Source organism: Sinocyclocheilus grahami, unplaced genomic scaffold (assembly GCF_001515645.1).
Source record: "Sinocyclocheilus grahami isolate Dianchi unplaced genomic scaffold, SAMN03320097.WGS_v1.1 scaffold568.1, whole genome shotgun sequence".
NCBI lineage: Eukaryota > Metazoa > Chordata > Actinopteri > Cypriniformes > Cyprinidae > Sinocyclocheilus > Sinocyclocheilus grahami.
The window spans coordinates 333885-356094 of NW_015505747.1; the positions used below are offsets into that span (position 1 = coordinate 333885).

Sequence of the window (22210 nt, forward strand, 5' to 3'; positions counted from 1 at the left end):
CAATTTAATTAATCAATTTCTAGATGAATAAAAGTATCTTTATTAAATATATAAATAAAGTAAAAAAAGTTGTAAATTTTAAATAGTAGTAAAATTAAACCCAATCAAGTTTACACACTTAACAATAATAGTGGCTAAAAAGAAAACTTAATGCAAAGTAAATATTTCCATAAAACACTTTTTTTTATTATTCAAAAGTGATTGCATAATGGCGATGGTATAGTGTAGGCTATTTCCTGAGCAATAGTCCTCATTATATGTACTGTATAATTAATTACATACTGTGACTCACCTTTACTGCCACAGGTGTGTGAACACTCGGTCCAGGGCGCCCAGTCAGACAGGATGCAGTTAAAGGGACAGTCCACCACACAGTTCATCGCCAGTCTCCACGGTTGAGGTAGGCCCAGCTAAAACAGCGGGACAGCCATTAACCCCACGTCCCCTCACCACACACAATCTCTGTCTGATGAACCAGTCGTGAGCCAATGAGGGGCTATTACTGTAAAAGGCTTCAATGAAAGAATCATTTTCTGGATATGGAGCAATACTGTATAGGGAGTTAATGGACAGTCACGGCTGATTTGCAGTGCATGCAGTTGAAGGACATAATACAATCCCACAGTGCTTAATTCCCCCTTAGAGAACACTTGTACTGAGAGGGGCGTCAGGAAATGAAGCTTACCTCCTCGCACACGCTCAAATCCACCACTTTGCCATCGCTGCGGATGCAATCTAAGAGTCGTGTCCTCATGCCCTGGCTGCAGATGGCATGTTCGCTCAGCTGACAGGAGCTCCAGCCTGACCCGTAACCAAAGGATGCAAAAGCACACACACATACGGGAAACGTCAGACCAAAGTGGCATTCAAATATCAGATTCTGTGTCCTTGTACACAGCATTTCAATTCCTTTCAAATAGCCTTTCAATTAAATGCAGCATCAGGAGTACATTCATACAAGCCTGGATTGCATGCTTTCGTTAGATTTTAAAGTATGCATGCATGCTTAATGGACTAATATTGTCCACAACGCCTAATGCTGGCTGATGCAATTAAGATGCAATGCTATGAAATTATAAGATTTTCTAATATTGTTCTGACTCGGTTTATGCTTAATGTTTTTTTCATACTACCATTCAAAATGCTTGGTTCAGTAAGATTTTTTCTTTTTAAGGAAACTACTACTTTGATTTAGCAAGGTTGCATTAAATTGATTACATTGACAGCAAATACATTTATAATGTTACAAAAGATTTCCATTTCAAAACAAATAAGTGCTGTTCTTTTGAACTTTCTATTCTTTAAAGATTTAAAAAAGTATTGTGCTGTCCACAAAAATATTAAGCAGCACATACACTAGGTTTTCAACCTAGATAATAATACAAAATATTTCCTGAGCACCAAATCAGCATAGAATGATTTCTGAAGGATCATGTGACACTGAAGTCTGGAGTAATGGCTGCTGAAAATTCAGCTTTGTCATCACAGGAATAAATTATATTATAAAAAATATTCAAATAGACAATAATAATTAAAATAAATAATAACTACTTTAAATTATAATAATATTTCACAGTTTTACCATTTTTACTGTATTTTTGATCAAATTAATGCAGCCTTGGGAAGCAAGAGACTTCTTTCAAAAACAAAACAAAAATCTTTCTGACCCCAAACTTTTGAACGGGAGTATAGTTTTCACAGAAATATGCAAATTGTGAATAAGCTAATGTTTATAAAACAACAAAGTAGAATACAGAGATGCATTGTGATCTGAGGGCAGAAGTTAGGCCGCCTTTACGATGCTAATCTGGCTTTAAGTCATTCCAATGGCTTCGAGGAGCAGTATCAGTATTGATATGATCAGCGATTTCATGGTCTCTGTGCAGTAAAGCGCTTATCATCTCATTCATGTCTCCATGCCCATTTTCTTCATTAGGCTCTATCTGGAGAATTAGTATCTATCTGCTCTACTGGACGATACTGCACATGTGGCAATGTCCTACTGAGCTCAATATGGCTGCAGGCGACCGGACAATCCAAAGCAGTGGATTTACAGCAGTTCAGAAGTTCACATTCTCAGTGGAAATGTTAATGTGAGAAGAATAGCGTGAAGGAGAGAGAAAGAGTATGAACCTTTATCTTGCTTGAAACACAAACTCTTAACATCATTTCATATCCATCCTATATCCAAGAACCAGCTATGAGAGGCAGAGTGAAATCACAGAGAGTCTAAAGATATGCACTAGATTAGCATGTTCCCATTATTAGTGCAGTGGATATATCTCCAAATATTCAACTGGAAGGTTTCTTCTATGGGCTGTGTAGCCTGTTGTTAAAGATCTGGACTGATGCACAAAAGAAAGCAGGTAGAACCTTGTAAGAGCCAATCTTTGAGCCATCACCATTGTGTAATGGTAATTTATCAGATTGCCTTTGGGAGTTTGTCTTTGTAACTTCTCTTTATCCTTTTCGCCACTTATCAATAGACATACAGCCTCAGGGCTTGCAAAATTTCAAAATACCTGGTAGCCCTTCGGGCAGGTACTCTTCAGATTTTGGTAGCCCGAAAATTAGTTTAACTAGCCCAAATAAAAAAACACCTTTTTAAAAAAAAAATATATATATATAGAAAATCAGATAGGAGTTTAAATGTCAATCAAAAATATTTTCAATGCACAAATATCAACAAATACGAAAGAAGGAATTTTATTTCACTATTTACAGCGTATCTGCAGAATTTTTAAAAATACATTTAAGGCAATTTATGACCCATTTTAAGAGCTGCACAAGTAAAATGAACACAGTATGAGTGGGGTTGGACAATGTCTATGGTAACATAAAGTATTGAGCCATAAAATTACATGATTTACAGTTCAAATTTTATACAACAGCATTTCAGCCTCTATACCATTTTTATGAAAAGCGATAAATCAAGCATATTAATTATTATGTCAATTTAAAATGTATAAATAATTAATAATCTTAATTGTTTAGATTTTTAGAAGGCACATTAACTTCTTTCTCATTTACAACTCTATGTGTTTGCTGCATAAAAACATGAGTTGATATTTGCATTGATCTGACCATAAACAGCAAGAAAGGCTTGTTGGAAATGCAAATTCATTCTCTGCCACGAGGTGGCGCTTTAGGAGTGCTGAAATATTGCGGTTCCCCGGTAATGACTGTAGACAAAGCAGCACTGCGCTCATAAACGCTGCTTTATCAGGAATTATAGGTAAAATGAAATTAAAATGCCAACGACACGTTTCTGAGGACAGTCGGTTGCCTTCAGATACATTCAAATAAAGACCTCCGTGCCGCATTTTGACTTGAAACCTGCAGCGCTCATATTTATTTAATTACATCATTGCCTTTTGAAGTTTAATTGTCTTTCCATCCCCAACTGTAAGACCTCTTGAAATTATAATTTAGACATTTCTTATACCATTTAACTATTTAAAACTTTTTATGGCCTTAAGTTTGATAGAACTCATATGACATTTATTATAATGAGTTTATGTGAAGATTGTTTTAAGTTAAAATAAAAGTTGTTTTTTTAAAGCCTAATAAATGTTAAAATTGATAGCTCTCATGTTTACTGTAATGTCCAATGCTATAATCAATGGTCAATTTCATAGAGACATCAGTATTGGTATAAGTCATAAAAAAGATGCCACTAAACAAATATTTTAAAAAATACTGTCTTTATGTTTTTTGTACATTCATTTGAGTATTGCATGATAAATTATTGCAATATAAAAGTATATTTAAAAACTTTAATGTTAGGTGAGATTAATTGTGATTAATTTTAGAAAAAAATGTGCGATTAATTAATTACACATATTTAATCGATTGACAGCACTAATTACAATTCTTTATATATATATATATATATATATATATATATATATATATATAAAACCACAAAAACAAAGATTAAAACTTTAAATATATTTATTTTTCCCTTCTCAATAACCTATAAAATATTGTTTTTTAAATATATCAATCCTCAACCAATTTGCAGTTAGTATATAAAAATTGACCAGATTTATCATAGATAAAGCACAAAGCAGAAATCCTGAAAAAAAAAAAAAAATCGTGTTGGACAATTAGGGCCTTCGAGCTTTAGAATGTGATGCCTTAAATGTGCTGTTGAAGTGAATGAGTCATGCAACAGTCATTAGATGCTCATGTTATATTTAGTGTTGTGTCAAGCAGAATGAGAGAGACCCACTGGAGACATTGTAGTGATAATTGAAGCAGGTGCTGTTGAGGCTGCAGGGCTCTGTCTGGTTGCTGTCTGGACACACTCTGTCGGCCACTGGAGGGCGCAGCACGTGTCTCCTCCTCATCCTCACTGTGCTTTCATTACATGGCTACAAATAAATACAGTTAAAAGGTCAAGAGGGCTTTGACGCCAAACACATCAAAGTGTAGACACTATTTCTTTTTTAAAAAGTGCATATACATGGGCAAGCTGAGCAACAACCGCTGTGCTGTGTCATACTGCATTGTAAAAAGAAAAGAAAAAAAACCCAGCAGTCAGGCAGCCACATGGTCTTGCGATGCTAAGTGCACTGTTAGAAGCTGTTAGGCTGCAGGCAGCAACTAATCTGCATCTCCATCACTGTCAGACGCTAATGAGACCCTTTAAACGGCTAGCTGGCCATGTGCATGTATCTCACTATTGGGGAGGCTGATCATCAGCAGGAGCTCTATTCGGCTAGTGCCACATATCTGTGCACCCAGGTTTTTTGGGAACATTTCATAATTATGTAAAACCGAAACTAATTAAACAAGCTCAATCACCGAACACTGGTGTTTGACATGTTCGCAGTGCTGGCTGAGCGCTTTGACACAGCGAAGAGAACAAACATCGCTTGGAACCGAGAGCGTACAAGGTAGAATTGCGATCTAATGTGATTAGCGTAGAGACTAAATTATGCTGAAATGGCTTGGCAGTCTTGTGTAGGTTGGGCCGAGCCAGGATAACTCATCCAGTTTGTTTCTGATTTGTTAAGTGCGAATTGAAGAGCTGTTTGCTCTTCAATGAGTCAGCGGCCCGAAGGCAAATTGTATCTAGGGTAACTTTTTATGCACAACATTAATTAGAATAACAAATGCTTCATTACTACTGGAGGTTCATCTGCATACTGATTTCAGTTGTCTCCGTATTCACCGTTTGAAATTTCGCCGCAGGAACTCTGGAGAACTGTATGAAGATTTGACTTGCGAGGCAGCATTAATGTGAAATATTCAAATAGATGCAAAACATCTCGACACTGTCTTATATCATGGCCCGAGCTGAGAAAGAATCGTGCAAAAATATACTGTAAAACATTTCTGTTAATTCACAGACTGAATAATCTCTCTAGAGGCATTTTTTTTTACGAGCTCATAAACACCAGTGCATAATTTTCACCTACAAAACAATGTCAACAGCAGTCTTACTGAAGACAGCTTAGAGCAGGATGATTGCAAGTGGAAGTCAAATGTTAGTGGAACATGTCCGTAGTTAATATGAACTCATATAACTGACACACCTGCATAAAAAACACTTTGGGATAAAAGATGCACAGTGTATATTGTTATGAATTTGGTCATTTCATTAGTATTGGTCAATACATTTTCTTAATATCTTTTAAATAATATCCTAATAACTTTGCCATCATCTAACATTCATTAAAAACTCAATTATACTATTAAAAATAATGGCAACACTTTCTATGTGTCCTATGCTCATAATAAATGAAAGAGCCATTTATACTTATTCATAGGCAAGTATTACTGTTCTATAAGTTGTCTAAATTCATGTGTAGCTTTTAATTGTTTTAGCTTTTAAACATTTTTAGTGTTTTACTAATTTAATTAGACAAATCAATATTTAACTTACACTACCATTGAAAACGTTTGGGGTCAATATGTTCTTTTTAAAAAACATTTATACTTTTATTCAGAAGGATGCATTAAAGTGATCAAAAGTGACACTTTTACACTGTTACAAAAGATTCCTATTTCAAACAAATGCTGTTCTATTCATCAAAAAATGTATCACACTTTCCGCAAAAATATTGAGCAGCACAACTGTTGTCAATATTCATAATAATAAGAAATGTTTCTTAAGCACTTAATCAGCATATTAGAATGATTTCTGAAGGATGACGTGACACTGAAGACTGCAGTAATGACTGCTGAAAATTCAGTCACAGGAATAAATTACTGTTTAAAATATATTAAAATGGAAAACAGTTATTTTACGTTGTAACAATATTATACAATATTACTGATTTTACTGTATTTTTGATAAATGCAGTCTTGGTGAATCTTGGTCAACTCCAAACTTTTGAACGGTAATGTAAATATTACTGGTCTTATCACACACTTGGCTAAAGTGTCCAAAAGTACATGAATACTTTTTGGGGCCTCTGTATGCTGGTCCTCGCATCAGAGACAGCTCAGAATGTTGCTGAATGTTTAAATTGTGCCTTGAGGATATAGTAGCAGACATAAAGGACGTCTTACTATTGAACAGGTGCTCCATTGACTCCACTGGGACATCACGCAGTCATTAGGGCACGGCAGGATGCAGGTCTGAGCTTGTGGAGGGATTTCATCCTGGTCACAGAAGGTCTCATTCACACTGCTAACCAGATCCCCAATGCCACGCCTCACACACCTGTCACAGCCAAAGAACAGCAGAATGAGGATGTGGAGGACGAGGGTGGCAGACTGGAGTGGGTCGTGACCCCTAAGAGAAGCATCTGTGAGAAAGTGTCCTTGCTTACCGAATCTTGCGGCTTTGGACACCCTCACCACAGGCTGGCAGCTCATCCACTGTGTTGATGGTGCAGACTGACCAGGGGTCTGTTACCCACTCGTACTGACCGCACTCACTGCGACAGGACACAGCCTCATACACCTACAGATACACAGAGACAATAATGCACTGATTACAGCTAAACCCATTTAAATATAATTTTGAAGCATCTATCTCAAGCATCAGGGTGGTTGACGTGAACCAGAAAAGCTTAACTGACACTCACTGCGACAGGACACAGCCTCATACACCTACAGATACACAGAGACAATAATGCACTGATTACAGCTAAATCCATTTAAATATAATTTTGAAGCATCTATCTCAAGCATCAGGGTGGTTGACGTGAACCAGAAAAGCTTAACTGTATTCAAAAAGTCTAATAAAGGAATGCTTTTAAGAACTTTTGTAATCTCTTTTCTAGTTATGAGATTCCCTGTAGATGTTATTCAGAGTAGACACCATCTTTAATCTGTTGCAAACAAAAATAAGGCTGTGACAATAAGAATTACCTGTAACTCTGTTGTTTAATTACTGAATATAAATTGTTATTTTTGTAATATTCTTTTTGCAATTTTTAAAAAATTCTTAAATTCAGCAATTGCATTCATCCAAAACATTAAATGTGCATATCCAATACCATAATGCTTCAATCTACTGTTGAAATCACGCATTATGAGGACTAGACTAACATACTGTATATTATATTCAGTATTATATATAGAAGTTTAATACTAACATATAATACACTAGCTAGCCTATACATTTTTTATTTCATGAAGCCTCTGAAAGTTCATTTGTAAGCCAACAGTTTGGAAAGACAGGTCACAAATTAATGTTTTGGAGAGATAGGTCACTTGGGAACTTGAAAAATTATAAACAGGACAGCCTCAAATCAGAACTTTTCTTTCTTTTTATAACATCTTTCTTTATATAACCTCATTGCTATACAAGTCCAAAAATGAGACAAAAATGCAAACTGCTGCTAATAAAGTGCCAACTGGTTGCATTAATCCAGTAGTAATTCTCGCTATTAACAATCCATTAACTATGATTTTGGCCTTAATAAACTACTAATTTGCTGCTTATTAATAGTTAGTAAGGTAGTTGTTAAGTATTAGGGATTTAGAATATGGTCATGCAGAATATTTGCTTTATAAATACTAATAAACAGCCACTATGTTATTAAAAGGCATGCTAATAAGCAACTAATTACTAGTGAGAATTGGTCCCTATACTAAAGTTTGCAAACATCGTGTATTGTTGTCCTCAGTCTCTCACAGCATTGTTTTGGTTTGCGTCAGATGTGTGTCTGCTCTGATTATGCTCTATTTTTTGGTGGCTGATGACTGGCGAGAGGCTTTTTGATGTGGCACATGTAGGGCATTCTCCTATTTCTTAACTTCAGTAGACACGATTTCATTAAAAAAATGAGTCCAGAAGCCAAAAACTGAAGTTTTGAAATACTCGGCAATCAATCCATCAAACCTCATAAGAAAGTGGCTTATGAAAACACAGTGAACAAATGAGACTGTACGTTTATAGCTTCCTCCCCAAGGGGATATACAGACCCTAACACACATTCTGAAAATATCCCATCTGGCCCTGCAGCTGCTAAAAGCCCCATCAGCTCTCTCCTCTTGTCTCCTCTCGTCTCTCCTCATCTCCTCTCCTCTCCTTTAATGAGTGTCATTGAATTTCCAATTACAATAATCAAACAAGTGTTAAGACGATGCTCAAGATGGGAGAAGTGAGTGAAAAGATGATGAATGAAATTGGCAGTAAATCTACTGAAGCATTAAAAAAGGGTAATTTCATTAACATAGACAAATATCAAGCTCTACAAACATGACAATATCAAGAAATGAAATTGGCACATTAAGAAACAATCATTAATTCAGCAACACTCATCAACAGCAGCGAACAATTTTATTTAAAAGCTCTTAATGGGCAAAGTCAGTTTTACGGCACGCCTGACAGTTTTTCTATAAGGCTCCAATAAATATCCAACCTGCCGTCTGACTTTTACAATGCAAAGGCGGCGCTCGGTTATCGCATATTAAGGAAAAGTTCCAATCTGTTCTTTAAATAGCACAAATATAGGATTCTATTCTCCTTCACCGCAACTTTCACTGCCTAACTCTCAAGTGGAGGTAATATTTTAAGAAAAATAAACCAGCTATGCTGCTCACAGGTCAGTTCCTGTAACCTCTTGGAGGATGTCGGTACTCTGGGCCGGATAATGAAGTCCCCTGATCCTTTTCAAATGTTAGTCAAAGGGCCAGAGACGACATAAAAAATGTACTTCATACTAATTCAAATCTCAGTCGGCCCGTGATCAAAATACACTAGCGCTCCTCTTATTCAGAGGAGGGCTGGGGCCACGGAGGCCAGCGGGGCAGTGGGGGTTAACAGATGCACAGGGAGAAACACAGAATGAGGCACTGACCTGAGCCTTTGAAGATGTCCGTATTAGCAGTGCATGACAGGCAAAGGAGAGAGAAGAGAAATGATATATATATTAGTTTTGAGCTTTAACTTCTCCTGTGCAATAGCCTGTCTGAACTAGCTAAGAAACTCCCTTCAACAAATTAGAAAAGTATAGAAGAAATTCAATGCAGATTTTCTGGCTTTGTGTGCATGTGTAATTCTGTTTATATGAAGGACATCAGGGTGGTTGACGTGAACCAGAAAAGCTTAACTGTATTCAAAAAGTCTAATAAAGGAATGCTTTTAAGAACTTTTGTAATCTCTTTTCTAGTTATGAGATTCCCTGTAGATGTTATTCAGAGTAGACACCATCTTTAATCTGTTGCAAACAAAAATAAGGCTGTGACAATAAGAATTACCTGTAACTCTGTTGTTTAATTACTGAATATAAATTGTTATTTTTGTAATATTTTTGCAATTTTTAAAAAATTCTTAAATTCAGCAATTGCATTCATCCAAAACATTAAATGTGCATATCCAATACCATAATGCTTCAATCTACTGTTGAAATCACGCATTACGAGGACTAGACTAACATACTGTATATTATATTCAGTATTATATATAGTAGTTTAATACTAACATATAATACACTAGCTAGCCTATACATTTTTTTTTTCATGAAGCCTCTGAAAGTTCATTTGTAAGCCAACAGTTTGGAAAGACAGGTCACAAATTAATGTTTTGGAGAGATAGGTCACTTGGGAACTTGAAAAATTATAAACAGGACAGCCTCAAATCAGAACTTTTCTTTCTTTTTATAACATCTTTCTTTATATAACCTCATTGCTATACAAGTCCAAAAATGAGACAAAAATGCAAACTGCTGCTAATAAAGTGCCAACTGGTTGCATTAATCCAGTAGTAATTCTCGCTATTAACAATCCATTAACTATGATTTTGGCCTTAATAAACTACTAATTTGCTGCTTATTAATAGTTAGTAAGGTAGTTGTTAAGTATTAGGGATTTAGAATATGGTCATGCAGAATATTTGCTTTATAAATACTAATAAACAGCCACTATGTTATTAAAAGGCATGCTAATAAGCAACTAATTACTAGTGAGAATTGGTCCCTATACTAAAGTTTGCAAACATCGTGTATTGTTGTCCTCAGTCTCTCACAGCATTGTTTTGGTTTGCGTCAGATGTGTGTCTGCTCTGATTATGCTCTATTTTTTGGTGGCTGATGACTGGCGAGAGGCTTTTTGATGTGGCACATGTAGGGCATTCTCCTATTTCTTAACTTCAGTAGACACGATTTCATTAAAAAAATGAGTCCAGAAGCCAAAAACTGAAGTTTTGAAATACTCGGCAATCAATCCATCAAACCTCATAAGAAAGTGGCTTATGAAAACACAGTGAACAAATGAGACTGTACGTTTATAGCTTCCTCCCCAAGGGGATATACAGACCCTAACACACATTCTGAAAATATCCCATCTGGCCCTGCAGCTGCTAAAAGCCCCATCAGCGCTCTCCTCTTGTCTCCTCTCGTCTCTCCTCATCTCCTCTCCTCTCCTTTAATGAGTGTCATTGAATTTCCAATTACAATAATCAAACAAGTGTTAAGACGATGCTCAAGATGGGAGAAGTGAGTGAAAAGATGATGAATGAAATTGGCAGTAAATCTACTGAAGCATTAAAAAAGGGTAATTTCATTAACATAGACAAATATCAAGCTCTACAAACATGACAATATCAAGAAATGAAATTGGCACATTAAGAAACAATCATTAATTCAGCAACACTCATCAACAGCAGCGAACAATTTTATTTAAAAGCTCTTAATGGGCAAAGTCAGTTTTACGGCACGCCTGACAGTTTTTCTATAAGGCTCCAATAAATATCCAACCTGCCGTCTGACTTTTACAATGCAAAGGCGGCGCTCGGTTATCGCATATTAAGGAAAAGTTCCAATCTGTTCTTTAAATAGCACAAATATAGGATTCTATTCTCCTTCACCGCAACTTTCACTGCCTAACTCTCAAGTGGAGGTAATATTTTAAGAAAAATAAACCAGCTATGCTGCTCACAGGTCAGTTCCTGTAACCTCTTGGAGGATGTCGGTACTCTGGGCCGGATAATGAAGTCCCCTGATCCTTTTCAAATGTTAGTCAAAGGGCCAGAGACGACATAAAAAATGTACTTCATACTAATTCAAATCTCAGTCGGCCCGTGATCAAAATACACTAGCGCTCCTCTTATTCAGAGGAGGGCTGGGGCCACGGAGGCCAGCGGGGCAGTGGGGGTTAACAGATGCACAGGGAGAAACACAGAATGAGGCACTGACCTGAGCCTTTGAAGATGTCCGTATTAGCAGTGCATGACAGGCAAAGGAGAGAGAAGAGAAATGATATATATATTAGTTTTGAGCTTTAACTTCTCCTGTGCAATAGCCTGTCTGAACTAGCTAAGAAACTCCCTTCAACAAATTAGAAAAGTATAGAAGAAATTCAATGCAGATTTTCTGGCTTTGTGTGCATGTGTAATTCTGTTTATATGAAGGATGAAGATGAAGACAGTAATGACCGCAGTATGCTGCCAGATTGAAAATGTAATTAACTTTCTAAATTGCATAAATATGCAAAAGTCTAGAAAACAAATAGTGTTTTACACTAGAGGGAAAGCTGTCCAAAACTTTAAAAATGATTTAAATCCTCCAGAACATCTACTATCTTCTACTTGATGAACTTATGTATGAATGTTTTTACATTAGATGCAAAATATCAAACCAAATGGCATTTCAGAAATGAAATGGAAAAAAAACTCTTAACTTAAAAGTTAATGCACTGTTTAAAATTAATGCAAATATATTGGGACACTTTCATAGTTTCATAGTGACAAAACTGACAAAAAACAAACAAACACTCAATTCAAAAATGAGTCAAAAAGGTGAAGATAATTTTGAAAAAAGTAACATGTTTGATAAACATACTTTTGATAGAAACGTTTGATCGAATGCAAAATCATTCATTGATTTTTAAGAGTCCAAATGTTGTTTCAGGCCACTGTAAACATGAAATATACATTTAAATATTTAATAAATTGCCAAAAGTTTTCATATCAATATATATTTTGACATTCAGTAATAAAAAACAGTTTAAATAAAAATATTTAAACATTCAATTATTTCTTTCTGAATATTTTGCACAATATACAGACAGTATACTATATATTTTTTTATATAATACTGCAAGATATTGTATTATGTTCTGACATTGAATTATTCATACAGCATATTTTGGCTAACAACAAGATACTTATAAAAGAGATATAATTGTCGTGCATAGCGGGTCAAAGCAGTGCTAAAAGAGCACAAAGCAAACACTGAGGGCATCCACAGTGTATATAATATATGCACACCCCCACACACACAGAGCCCTAACGTGAGAGCAGCATTTACACGAGCAGCAGAGACGGCAGTGGTGAGCCTGGCAGGCAACTCTCCACTCTATAAATCTCTTTAAGTGTCACAGCCTGACTCAAACTTCAAACAGATTGGGCCATTACTGTCTCCTGGCCCCTGGAATCAAACTAAACAATCGGGGTACACTGAAACACAGGGAGATAAATGCTACCACGGTGATGGCTTCTAATACACTTACGATGATGTTCTGATATTGAAAAGCTGATACTAGCAAAAATGGGAGACAAAATAAAAGGATGAGATTTCAGGATGTACCGGCCTAGACCTAGTGTGCTCTAGGGATGGGCGATACCCCTTATTTTGTTTTCGATACGATACCGATATTTTTCAAGGCAGTATCGTCGATATCGATACCGATTTGATACTTCTGCACTAAACTTTTAAATTATGAAATTTATTACATTATTAAATTACTAAGAGTAAAATTGGTAATGAAAACCACTTAACTTTATGTTTAAAACGCATTTTAACCCGTTGAATCCCAAATTTTTCCCAGACATGAAAATATCCAAATGATGTGTCATTAGTAACCCTTTGAAATAATCAAAATTTTTTTTTTTTGAAAAGTGTGTGCAAATTATTATTTTATGGTCAGTCACAATTGTAACCAGTGGGATAATGTGTATACTGAATTAACATATTTCTGCAGTCTTAAAATTTTTTATATATCTTAGCACAGCTATTTTAAACAGTTTGATTACATTCTAGGGTTACTATTATGCATAAAAAAAGTTTTTTTTCTTCTTTCCTCTGATAAGCATTGTTCAGGGCTGCCATTCCCAAAAGCTTTAATGCTTTCTTATGATACTTTTGGGAAACGCAGCCCTGTTTGAATGCACTGTCAGCAGTGAGTGAATGCTCTGTGTGATTGATTGGTTCTGTCTTGCAACATCTGCGTGTTCAGATGAGCAGGAAAATAGTTCTATCCTACACAATTACTCACTAACAAAGGTTATTCGTCCAATTCAATGCATATTGTACGCATTATTATTATTATTTTTGTTAAATAAACAATATCACTGGTAAATAAAATACACCTTAGTATTGATATTTTTTGTTTGAATATCGATACTTTCGATACTCGCGTCAGTATCGATATATATCGATACTTCGGATCGATACGCCCATCCCTAGTGTGCTCACACTGAAGCTATAAAACAATGTTTTAGGACACCAAGACTATGTGTGATTTTATCTGACAGCTGCCAATAAAAGATCTGAGAAAACTTCAGTGGAATGGGACAACTTTTTAACAAATGCGCCAGCATTTACTCACCATAAAGTGACTTCTGTGATTTTTGTAGAAGTGTGAGAGATAAGTAATGGCAGATGGCAAGATTTTCAGTCCAGACAAAGTAACTTAATTTCTTCCTGTTCCTTTGCACAAAGGTATGATGGCTTTTAAAGACTTGAAATATAGCTTGAGTAGGGCTGGACAATAATTCAATATCAATATGTATCGCGATATAATTTTTTTAAATAACGGTGATATGATTTTTAAACACATTTCCGATATTTCGATATACATTACCAGTTTCCCATACATTTATTTATTTGTGGTGTATGACTTTGTTGAATAAACATGAGCACTGCACGTTTCACAATCAAAATGCGTCGCGGGTGTTTTATATGAATGTATCTCTGAAGGGAACCGACTGTCTTCAGAATAGTTTAGATGGCATTTTTATCTGATAAAGTAGCGTTCATGAGCGGAGCTGCTTTGTTTACAGCCATTACTGGAGAAACCGCTAGTTCCTCCGCTCTCACAGCGCCTCCTGCTGGCAGACAAGCAGTTTGCATTTTCAATAATAAACCCATTTCCAGCAACATGCTTTTGTTGTTGCTCTATTTTTTTGTTTTCTGAAGCAACTCGGAGCATGTTTCATAATCGTTTACCTGGTTAATGCGCGTTTCAATCTATAAGAATAATCAGCCTACACTACCAGGCTTGAGTAATAGTGATTACTTTTATTGTGGGTTTTATGGAGCTTGACAGTCTGGTCACTGTGTGTTTTATTGCATGGGTAAACATATAAAATAGTATTTTTGCTCAGTTATGTCAAGTAGGCCTATAAATTGTTCCGCACTTTTCACAATGTATACAATCTTTCAAAAGTTTAGGGTCAGTAAGATTTTTTTATTCTCAAGAAATGAATACTTGTATTCAACAAGGATGCATTGCGATCAGAAGTGACAGTATCTGTTTTTTTAATGTTATTTTAAAGCACTCAAAGAAAATAAATGTAGCAGAGTTTCCACAAAAATGTCAAGCAGCACAACTGTTTTTAACACTGATAATAATAAGAAATACAAGGAAATGTTAAATGATTGCTGAAGGTGACACTGAATACTGCTGCTGAAAATTCAGCTTTGCATCACAGGAATAAATGACATTTTAAAATGATATTAAAATAGAAAACAGTTGTATTATATTAATAATATTTCACATTACTACTGTTATACTCTATTTTTAATCAAATAAATGTCTGATCAAAAGATTTCTTTCAAAATATTACAAAAAAAGTTGTATCAACACCAAACTTTTGAACAGTAGTGCATACAAAGCAACTTTACAGAAAACAGTGCCTTTAAAACCCCCAGCTGGCAGCCAATGACAAGACATGAAAATGAAAAACTGCTTAAGATGCTTAAGTAGAATGAGGAAATGCCATCATCGTCTGGCAGGCACATATTTAAACAAATTTCCACATGCTCCATAATCATGTAATCTTTTTGTCATAAGGGTCTGTAACTAAATGAGGGTGAGTAATGATGAATGATTCCTTTAAACTCCACTGAATGATCAGATACAAACAAAATTGGTCTTGACAGGAATCATTTCAGTGTGGCAGATTATTCACAACCACCGTCTCAATTCTGTCCCGTTCTCAATGCAATAAGTGCTCTGAAACTGTGGAGGAGTTTTTATTTTACTGCTAATTCAATCATTTAAGAGACTCCATACATACACACACATTTTTAAGCGACGATTAATACCTCTCATACCGCTATATTAGTCCTTGATTCATTGCAGATTCAAACGCTAAGCAGCAATTCATTCTAATAACAAAAGCTTTCATTGGATTAACACTAAAACGCTAAAAGTTACATTTCTGACCTCTTTTACCAACAAGGGGATTCCATGGCTTTCAGATGACAAGTGAGCATTTATTATTTATATCATCACGCAGTTCTCGTTTCGTTATTCTAATTAGTTGATAAAGTGATGGCTAACCTTTGTAACATAGCTAAACGCTCCAGGCCATCTGGACTGCAGGAGGACTTTCACAAAGCTGGAAAGACTCCAAGAGCAAACTGAGCACCACACCACCAGAGACCAAACAATATGCATATTTAGAACGACTGTGTGATGCAGAAGATTATCAGAGGAGGAACAAGAGTGCGAACACCGACCACATGGGTTTTACAACTTTTACTCATCTTCTCAACCTGCTGTAGATTGGAGCGGATTCTGGTGTCTGTATTAATGGATTGTTCACAAATATTTTCTCAATTTTTCAATTTCACACCATTCTACACCCAGGTCACATGACTTAACATCATGAACTTCAGAGGTTTGACGTCATTGCTGTGCCCTGATCAAATTGCTTCAGAAGACGGGGATTACTTTTACAGTGCCACTGAGATGATGGAAATGCAAACGGATTGCTTTGTACATTTATTACAAAGCTCCTTCGTGCGAAAAATCACAGAAACAAATTCCACCTGCTTTGGCTGTGTGGCGATAAATAAAGATTCGATGACGCTAATCTAATGCTAGCATTGTCACTGCGGCAAGGAATCTTTCACCCTTTTACGCCTCCTCTTGTTGAAATGTTCTCTGATTATAAATGAGTCCAAGTGCAATTCAAGCTCATAGGATAAATAACAGCTCCTCTGGCATCAAACACATTTGAGAGCGTGTGTGAGAGAGATGTGGAGAAACGCTGTGGGCCGCTCATTAATGAAGTGAAGCAGCTTTTGCCCAAATCAAAACATCAATCTCCAAAGACCTCTCTGCTAAACAAACCTCCAAGTCAACAATTTGACAGGGAGTATCAAAGCATAACATCTCTTTCGCCTAGTCATTCGGCACAAATACAGTACATTTTCCCACAGTTGGAAATGCCAGATATACACGCAAAGCCTAAATGAAAAACATATTGATTTTGTTGTATTCAATAAAGGAAGCTGTGATTGTTTCAGCATGGGGGCAGAGCACCGCGGTTATGGCCATAACCGGCGAGCAGCAACATATTTTGCCCGAAATGCACTTGAAAACTGTGACACATATCATCATCTGAAAGTGGCTGAACTCTCCACCAATTATGGAGGCGGCAGTGAGGGGGAGAGCAGCTTTCGTCTGCTTATTTCCACTCTTGTTTCCAGTTAACAAAAGAAAATGTCACACACTTTTAACCGGTCAATCTCGAGAGCCTTCCTTTATATGAACCCCCAATCACACCAAGGATAAGACTTCAGGAGAGTCACTATAACAGACTTAAGATTCATTGTAATGCTACAATAGACAACTTGTCACAGACATTTTACAAAAAACTTTACTTATGAGATGATTTCTATCAGCTTTAGACGAAATTCAGATTTTAACGATTGGGTTCCTTTTATTTTATGAGTATGAATTTGAATAGAATTGGCCACAAAAGACAGGATGCTGAGTATTAAAATGGAATTACAGAAAGATTAATTTACTGAATTGTAACTCAAACTTATTCAACAGTCAAAAAACAAACTGAGGGATTTTATTAGTCAAACAAGTTCTGCAGCATGCCATTAATTGACAAATTACGTCCATGTATTCCCATTTATACAGACTTATTTCTGTACACAAAGTTCAATACTGTTAAAAGATCTAAACAAGTCATCAAAACAAGTTTTAATTCTGAATTTAATGTCATCAGTAAATGTCTACCACATTATAATATATTCAGTACAATAATATTAAATAATTTATCTACACTACTGTTCAAAACGTTTTGCTTTTGCTCACCAAGGATGTTTTTATGAGATCAAAATATATATATATATAGAAAATAGTTTAATTTCAAGTTTCAGTTTTACTACTATTTATATGTATTGTAAATTAGAGAGAAGGAAAACACAAAACACACAGATGATTATCTGCATAAGCACCACAATTCAATATATTAAGAACATGAATGTTAAGCACTGTACCAGGTTGTCAACAAAAGGTAGCTTTGTAAACAAATCTAATTCTAATTGTAACATGCTGTATGATTTAAAAAAAAATCTGTGCGCACAGAAGTATAATGTCTTTGTGAGGTTTAACAACCTTTCATCATGTTTCCCTATGCTGTAGTGCATGTAATCTTGCAGAGCAGTCACAGCATACAAAAGCATGACAAGATGGTTTCTAAAAGTCTACTTCTGAGCTAAAGACGTGCTTCATTTAGAAGCGGTGGGAGAGGCAGAAATGCTTTATAGGGAGATTGGTTTCTAAGCACAGATTTACAGAGGTTGTTAAATTATGCAAGCCTGCTGAACACAGGCTCATCTCATCAGCAGAACAGTCTGCCTCAGCGCACATGATGGCTACCATATGGCACCCAGCTCTGGAGGTGGGCAAGAAGAATGTTCTTTACACAGCGAATCTAGCACCGAGCCCTCCACTGCGGGTAAAACAGACTTCAAACTGCGGCGGAGATTGCACCAGCCCTGAGGAGGACTGCATCTGTTGCATCTGATAGAAACATCACTATTTCCCACACTTAGTAATGAGGATCCTACACATTAAATTAAGAGCCAGAAAATTACATGTCACTAGCGATTCAGAAACATGGACTATTTCACACAAATGAGTACAAGTCATATTTGTGAGGTTCATACTGCTATGCACGGCACTGTAATGAAGTACAAGGAGTTAACAATGTCCTTTATACGTTTCTGGGCCTGGGAACATTTCAGTTGCATTGCTGTCTATGGAGGGTCAGAAAGCTCTCGGATTTCATCACAAATATCTTAATTTGTGTTTCAAAGATGAATGAACGACATGAGGGTGTGTAATTAATGACAGAATGTTCCTTTTTGGGCGAACTATCCCTTTAACACATGATGGCATCCCTATAAAACAATAGCTAAACCCATCAGACTCTTGTTTAAGGTGTTTTTTCAGAATCAGGAGCACACTAATAGCCAGTTCCTGCACAGTTCAATTTACTGATCAATAGTAAGACACAGCATAGGGATGTGCACAATCCCTTCATGCACAACCTCCTCCCACTTCCGTCACAGTGGCTGATCATCTGTACAGCATGAGGAGGCGAGATAAGAATATAAATCTCATCTCTTGTCGAGTGACTCACTGTGGGGAATGGTGCAAGAGGAAACATCTGGAGAAGGTCGCGCATCATCCCGTCTCCCATCGGCGCGGCTGACTGCAGACAGTCACAGGGCAAAGACGGTCAGAATCATCAGCATTTATCGGGATAATGAGATGGAATGCTCTTCGATTGACGTGTGGTAAGCTGTAACACTGCTTAAATAAGTTATCCTCCCAGGAAGGAGAAAGGAAAACTAGAGTGTTGGGTTCACGCTAAAAGCTATGGGTGACAGTAAAAAGGTGCTGCAGCCCTACATCCGTGTTATGTCCTTATAGGGTGAGCATGTCAGACAGCCCATCAATAGACAAGTGGTGGAAAGACAGCTCTGGTCAGCTGTTTACTAGTCCGAAAGGGAGCTGGAACAACATAGTGATTGTGACAGGCCTCTCCGAACCTTTAATACCTGAAAGCCTAAATAATGAATGAATGCAGAGCACTGCCCTGCTCTTTGACTCACAGCAGAAAGCCGCACTGGGGAAAGTGAGGATTGCTTGTTAAAGGTAGGGGCCAGACAGCCAGAGACAGATTATCAAAGACACATAACAAGCCAAAGCTCACAAGGAACGTGGCGTGTTAACAAAGTTTCCTTACCTAGTCCTGTTCCAAACAATTTACTTAAAGAGAATCCGACATTAAAGCCCACTCCAGACATGTGATCTGATCTGCTGCAAATCACATTAATTTGATGTGACAATACTGAAATGTCAATTAAAGTGTTGATAGTGCACAACCAGATTTTTTAGGAAAATGTTTGCCAGTCTTGAATTACACTTTGAATGCTTTGAGCATGCCGCTCCGAACCATAAACTGCACTAATAAGGTTTTCGATTGATCTTGGACCAGTAGCTTCAACACAAAGACATTCACTCTGCTTTTCTTACTCTCCAGCCCTTAGAATAGAAAAATCCCTAGGAATCAGAGAATAAAATAAACGCATGACACATAAAATGATAATAAATGTTAACATTTATAAACCGACCATCTTTAATATCAAGCACAAAATGTGATTATGACATCTGGAGGTCAAAAGGTTTGTCAGTCAATGTTCCAGACAGTGATTGGATTTAGGGATGTACAACATTTTATCCATTAAACATTTTTGGTAAAAAATCTCACTGCTGGAGATGGACAATGGGCTGAACATCTGAAAAGAAAAACTGCTACTTTAAAAAAATCATTTACAAAGACAAATACAGACATGAAACAACGTCAGTTTAATTACATTTAATGTAAACACTGAATGTTGATAGATGATATATGAGGGCAAAAGAGGTGATGTATGCAGCTGTTGAGTCTTGTGGATAAATTGTCTAGAAATCTAGAGAAGCATCATTAAAGCTTCCCAGTTGTGCATTAAAATGATCACATTAATACTGATTCATTTATAATGATAGTAAGCATGTGGATGCCACAAATAGTGAAAGGCTATTTAAAACGATAAATGTCATGTACCACATGGAAAGTGGAAATATCTCTAAACCCTCTGTTTCAAAAGGCTTGTTTAAAATGGTCAGCATTTTCAGTTTCAGCCCGAATATCCTGAAGTTTCCAATTTTGGACATATTTTCATTTTGATGCATCACTGTTCAGATAAAGAGCAAACGGAGAGTTGTGCTGCAACACCAAGGTCATGGGTTTGATTCCCAAGGAAGGCATTAACTGATAAAATGTTATATTGAATGCTGTGTCACTTTGCATAAAAGCTTCTGCCAAATGCATGAAAGCATAAAGAAAAAAATTTAGTCTTCTCTAAAGTTTCAGAATCAGAATAGATCCAACCAATAAATGTGCTCAGATATACCAAGATACCAAACACTGCATTCAAAATTCAGAGATTTCAATATGAACTACAACATTTCCCATCAAACCCTTCTGAGAACTCCATTAAGTCTTCTGGTAGGTGCCATTTGGATGAAACATTCAGACAGCACTCATGTGTGTAATATACTTATCTGTCTTTGAAAATTATTAAAACATTAATGGTGTCTGGATAACTGGACCATTATTCATTGTGCTGTCAACTGTGGACTGCTAAGTGCCACTGCAAACATCCCCAGGGAACGATTAGAGAACTATTCTGAGTAGACTGAAATGGAAACGCTTAGTGACGATAGCAGGAGTCACAGAATAACTTCCAAGCAAACATACCGCTCTTTCAGCACACTATATATGATGGAGCAGACGTGTTCAATCTTGCAGAGTTCAGCTCCAACTTTAATTAAACTAATCAAGGGCTTTAGGGTTACTAGAAATGTCCAGTAATGGAGCAAGGACGCTACAACTTTGCAGGATTATTGGTATGTATTTTGTCCTCAAGGAAATCTGATTAGAGTTCAAATTGTGCTAGGACTTCTGGGGGGACCAAACCTGCTCAACATTAAAGCTTATTAAAGCTTCAAGAGCAGTGCACTTACTACATGATGTTACCATGTGCTGTACTGTCAAACAGAAATGGGATCTGATTTTGATTCCCAGAGAATGCACGAACTGATAAAGATGACCTATTTCAAAGTACTGCAAGTTGCTTTGGATAGATGCTTATGTTAAATGCTTAAGAAATTACTCTTATACAACTATTTTTAAAAGGTTTTTTGACCCATAAATGAAAATATTGCCATCAATTAGTCATTCACATTTTATGCATTTAGCAGACACTTTTATCCAAAGCAACATACAAAAGAGGAACACAAACAATTTTTGTCAAAAAAACAACAATAATCCTAATATACAACGCCAGGTTCATTAGACAAACAGATTTGGAAGAAAGTTAGAATTACTCACCCTAATGTTTTTCCACCTCCACAAGAATTTATAAGAATTTAAGATATTTTGAGAGATTCAGTCCCGCCATTGCAAGTGCATTCACCAAAAACTGACACATCAAATTTCCAGTTTCATTGTTTCACATATAAACACTAATCAAGGCACATACATAAAGCTCATCAATTATGTTAAACAGAAGCTGAAGCTTGATTGTTTGACGCACAAGAATAAACCTCACTGGTTCTTGCTGAAGCTCAAACGTGCTTGCCTGACACTTTCAACGGAAGGACAGAAATCTCTCAGTTCTCATTAAAATATCTTCAATTGTGTTTCGAAGATGAAAGAAAGTCT

At 36.4% G+C, this 22210-nt stretch overlaps 1 protein-coding gene across 1 annotated transcript in view; it reads right to left on the reverse strand.

Moving 5' to 3' along the window:
- The window catches only part of thsd7ba (thrombospondin, type I, domain containing 7Ba), a 201750-nt gene that overhangs the window by 18453 nt on the left and 161087 nt on the right, over positions 1–22210 (reverse strand). Inside the window, exons 17-23 of the mRNA XM_016239556.1 lie at positions 20549–20678; positions 7044–7068; positions 6786–6919; positions 6523–6676; positions 4235–4376; positions 686–801; positions 293–410 (exon numbers count right to left, since the gene is read on the reverse strand). Coding sequence (XP_016095042.1) covers positions 293–410; positions 686–801; positions 4235–4376; positions 6523–6676; positions 6786–6919; positions 7044–7068; positions 20549–20678 — 819 coding nt within the window. The remainder of the gene's footprint in view (positions 1–292; positions 411–685; positions 802–4234; positions 4377–6522; positions 6677–6785; positions 6920–7043; positions 7069–20548; positions 20679–22210) is intronic.